Raw genomic sequence first — 5,000 nt, 5'->3', positions numbered from 1 at the left:
GTGACAAACTTCGTCATTTTATGTTCAACATTTAAGACAGCATCGAAGGCATGCTAAAACATGGCCTACACTAGGCCTACAACAAAAGACCACGCGTTCACTGACAACTGTTGATTTGGCGCTTATTAAGAAAGCAAGTTGACTCGGCATTCCTGCTCGGCTGACTGGGAGTGAGCGTCCATGTTGCCACTGGTAACTGGCGCGTGCATACAGCCAATAATAATCACTCGCAGGAGTAGCCTACCAACATTTTCAGTTATGCATATTCAATTACTTATTTTTTAATCACAAAACTGCCGTTTGCATGAACTGAAACGTTTCCTCTGGTTGCTTACACTTTTCACAATGTCTGTTTGCTTCAAGCCCGAGTCCGACCCGAGTCCGACAGATATTCTATTTTTTCTTTTTTTGTCCGAGTCCGGCCCGACCGTCGGGTTCTGACCCGGTCGGGTTGCCATGCTCTGATGAGCAATACAACTGCATGTTGAAATTGACCAAACTGTCCCTTTAAGAACTGACGGTGGTGACAGCAATGAGGGTGGTGAAAATGGCCTGATTATTACCTACATTTAGCCAAATAAGTAGCACTCTCAAGTCAATGGCATCTTGCATAAACACTATAATTTTGTTTGTGCACAGTATGTTTGTGCGTGCGCTTTTTCTTCATTAGTTAGATTCTCTAGGAAGTAGGTCACTAATTCTTGAAAATGTGGCAAAAACAGGTTTTAATTTGATTAATTTAATCAGAGCAGGGGTGGAACTAAAGTTTTTTTCCCCCACCAGTCACTGTGGCAGGTATATTTTAGAATCTACCAGTCACTCGCCTTTTTTACCAGTACATTTTTGGGATTTTTAGATGCAATTTCCTGCATTCTATTCAATTTCAGGGTGAAGATTGGCAAATCCCATCGGACAAAAAAAATCGCTTGGACATTCAGGCTATTAACTCAAGTTGAGGTGAAAGTTTTCACCCATCAAAGTAACGGGTGGGTTGAAAAATATACCTGTCAGTCCTGACATTTACCCGTCCTTGGCGGGTGGACAGGTGCTTATTTCCAACCCTTCTTCAGAGTAAAAAAATAAGAGGTGCTCACACTCGTGCCGTCCCGTAGCTTCTGTAGTCCACGGCGGTGGAGATGGCCACGATGAGGGCCCTACGTATCTTATGTTTACAATAGTCAACTTGAATCCCAGGGTTGCCAGATGAGACTGCCCAAAAAAAATCCAGTCCAAAAAAATGCTCCAAACCCGCCTGGAAGCACTAAATCCCGCCTGATTCTATTGATTTCTATGGACAAAATTGTGCAGGTTTTCCTGCAAAATGCCATTTTTTACCAGCAGACGACCATCGACAAGCAGCCCAATTGGGCGGGCAAACAGCCCAATCTGGCAACACTGCTTGAGTCAGGCAAAGTAAGGGGTAGGCCTAATCACACTCGTTCTGTCCCGTAGCTTCTGTAGTCCACGGCGGCGGAGATGGCCACGATAAGGGCCTATGTATCTTATGTTTAGACCAGTGTGTGGACAGCTTGAGTCAAGTAGTTTGTTCACATTTATGGCCAAATACGCAACTGTGGCTATTTCATGGCCAGTACAGGTAATAGAATTTGTCTCAAATTAAAAAATCTACATTGATATAAATAAGTGAATAAATGCATTGAATAAGTTTGGTCACATCAATACATTTTAAAAAGTTCAAAACCTTTAAAGGTGGGACATTATTAAAAATACCAAAAATAGTGAGTAAAAAAAAAATAAAAAAATAAGAGGTACTACTCACACTCGTTCCGTCCCGTAGCTTCTGTAGTCCACGGCGGCGGAGATGGCCACGATGAGGGCGGGCACGCCGTAGCCCACCATGTAGTAGTAGCGGCGGCGCGAGTGCTCGCTCTCGAAGACCTCCACCAGCATGACGTAGAGCTGAACGCCCTCCAGGAACATCCAGGTGAAGGCGGCCAGGAAGAAGAAGTGGAGGAGGGCCGCAAACACCGCACAGGCGATCTGGAGGATAGGAGGAATGGAGGGATAATAGGGAAGGAGGGAGGAGAAGGGGTGAGGAAAGTAGGTTAGTTAGACACTTTATTGTCATCGGCGCTTTGGCGCAGCGCACTAAGCCCCCCACATTTGGCCTTGCATGCCCACACACAGGGACCCCGGTTTGAGTACGGCCGGGGTCATTTCCCAATCCTCCCCTGTCTCTCTATCACATTCGCTTCCTGTCACCATCTTCAACTATCCTGTCAAATAAAGGTATAAAAGCCCCTAAAAAATATTAAAGAAAAAAAAAAAGAAACTTTATTGTCGCCAGTGGGGATTTTTTTTGTCAGCAAGTGAGGTAAACAGCAGGCAAGTTGTCTGTGACAGAATATTACATTACACATTTACAATATATAACAACACATTGATACTACAATAGGCAGGGCAGGAGACAAGGGAGATGGAGAGGGAAGGAGGGATGGAGGGATGGAGGTGAGGGAAGGATGGATGGAGGGATGGATGGATGAAGAGAGAGGGAAGGAGGGGTAGATGGAGGAGGAAGAGGAATGGAGGGAGAAGGGGTGGATGGAGGGATGGAGGAGAGGGAAGGAGGGGTAGATGAAGAGAGAGGGATAGAGGGAGGGACAGATGGAGGGAGAGGGAGGGAGGGAGGGAGGGAGGAAGGGATAGAGAGAGCTTACTTAATTATCTCCAGAGCACAATTGTCTCAAGCTTAATGGCTTCACTGCACACTCAGATCACTCATTCAGTGCATTTAAGACATAAGAAACAAATACTGGGAGTAGTGTGAAGAGAGAGAGAATGAGAAACGGAGAGAGAGAGAGAGAGAGAGAGAGAGAGAGAGAGAGAGAGAGAAAGAGAGAGAGAGGGAGAGAAATGAGAGAGAGAGAGAGAGAGAGAGAGAGAGAGAGAGAGAGAGAGAGAGAGAGAGAGAGAGAGAGAGAGAGAGAGAGAGAGAGAGAGAGAGAGAGAGAGAGAGAGAGAGAGAGAGATGCCTGGAGAGAGAGAAAAACAAAGTGGAAGCGATGAATGAGGAATAAGGTCTTCCTTCTCATCATCATCATCATCATCATCATCATCATCATCATCATCATCATCATAACCACCAACGAAAAGTCATCATCATCATCATCATCATCATCAAAGTCATCATCTTGACAAAATTGAAGAATCTTTAAATACTAATCAATTCTGGGAGGTGTGGAATGGTTTGAGTAAAACAAAGTCCCCAGACTTACCAATACAAGATGGTGAAATCTGGAGAGCACATTTTGAAAATCTGTTCAAAGAGATCCCTCCCCATGAACTACATTCAAATTACAAAACAATCAGAGAAAAGTTACTATCCTTTGAAAACACAATTAAAGATAGCCAAAATCCTCTAGACTTCCCAATAACTGAATTTGAACTTGAACGCAAAATTAAACATCTAAAAGCGAATAAATCTTGTGGCCCCGATAACATTAGAGGAGAAATGATTAAAAACAGCACCCCTGAGCTGCAAAGGGCCATACTCAAACTATTCAACACCATCCTAACCTCTGGCTGCTATCCTGATATCTGGAGCAAAGGGTATATTACACCCATACATAAAAACGGAGATAAATTGGACCCCAATAATTTCAGAGGCATTTGCGTTAACAGTAGTCTAGGGAAGGTGTTTAGCAGCATCCTTAATGACCGGATTGCAGCCTTCCTTAAAGAGCACAATGTCCTCAGCAAAAGCCAAATTGGCTTCCTCCCAAACTTCCGGACTACGGACCACATTTACACCCTACACACCCTAATCACTAAACATGTACACCAAACAAAAAGAGGGAAAATATTTGCTTGTTTTGTAGACTTTTAAAAAGCTTTTGACTCAATTTGGCACGAAGGATTATATTATAAACTTTTACAAAGTGGTGTAGGGGGTAAAGTGTATCAATTAATAAAGGAAATGTATTCCAAAAACAAAAATTCAGTGAAAATTGGCAATAATAGCACTGAGTCCTTCCCTCAACATAGAGGAGTGAGACAGGGCTGCAACCTCAGTCCAACGCTGTTTAACTTATATATTAATGAACTGGCAATGCAGCTGGAACAGTGTACAGCCCTTGGCCTCACCCTACTGGACAAAGAAGTCAAATGTCTTCTCTATGCTGACGACTTGGTGCTGTTGTCTCCTACACCAGAGGGACTACAACAACAACTAAACCTACTAGAAAGTTACTGTCAGAACTGGGCCCTGACAGTAAACCTAAAAAAGACCAATATTATGGTATTCCAAAAGAAGCCCAGATGTCAGGAAGCCAGATATCACTTCAATCTAGGTAGCACCAGCCTAGATCACACAATGGAGTACACCTACCTTGGCCTACCCATTACTCCATCAGGCAGTTTTCTGCCTGGCAGTGAATGCCCTAAAAGACAAAGCTCGCAGAGCTCTATACGCAATTAGAAGAAAATTTTGGAACATAGATATACCAATCAGGATATGGTGCAAAATATTTGACAGTGTAATTCAGCCTATTGCGCTGTACGGAAGTGAGATATGGGGTCCACTCAGTGAACACAGCTACACTAGATGGGACAAGCATCCTATAGAAACCCTCCATGCAGAATTCTGTAGACTGATCCTAAAAATTCAAAAGAAGACACCAACAAATGCATGTAGGGCAGAATTGGGAAGATATCCATTGGCAATCAACATACAAAAGAGAGCTCTAAAATTCTGGATGCACCTCCAAACAAGTCCCACAGACACGCTGCATTCTGAGGCAGCAAAATCCCAAGCTTTGAACCCCGAAAAGAGTCACCTATGCCAGCTTGTACTGAGACTAACCGACCCCCATCTAACACATACTGACATCTCTCAGACAAGCACTGCTTCCAAACTAAATGTAAACAAAATTATACAAAACTCCAAAGATAAATATCTGGACCATTGGCAAAATGAAACCAAAACCCAAAGCAAATTAGAATGTTATAGGACTATCAAAACAAATTATGAACTGGAAGAA

At 43.3% G+C, this 5,000-nt stretch overlaps 1 protein-coding gene across 1 annotated transcript in view; it reads right to left on the bottom strand.

The window, feature by feature from the left end:
- Positions 1-1,776: 1,776 nt before the first annotated feature.
- Positions 1,777-5,000, bottom strand: part of LOC134437444 (adhesion G protein-coupled receptor L3-like) — a 19,856-nt gene continuing 16,632 nt past the window's right edge. Inside the window, exon 3 of the mRNA XM_063186934.1 lies at positions 1,777-2,001. Coding sequence (XP_063043004.1) covers positions 1,777-2,001 — 225 coding nt within the window. The remainder of the gene's footprint in view (positions 2,002-5,000) is intronic.

Source organism: Engraulis encrasicolus, chromosome 21, assembly GCF_034702125.1.
Source record: "Engraulis encrasicolus isolate BLACKSEA-1 chromosome 21, IST_EnEncr_1.0, whole genome shotgun sequence".
Taxonomy (NCBI): Eukaryota; Metazoa; Chordata; class Actinopteri; order Clupeiformes; family Engraulidae; genus Engraulis; species Engraulis encrasicolus.
This window is presented reverse-complemented; position numbering and strand designations above follow the sequence as displayed.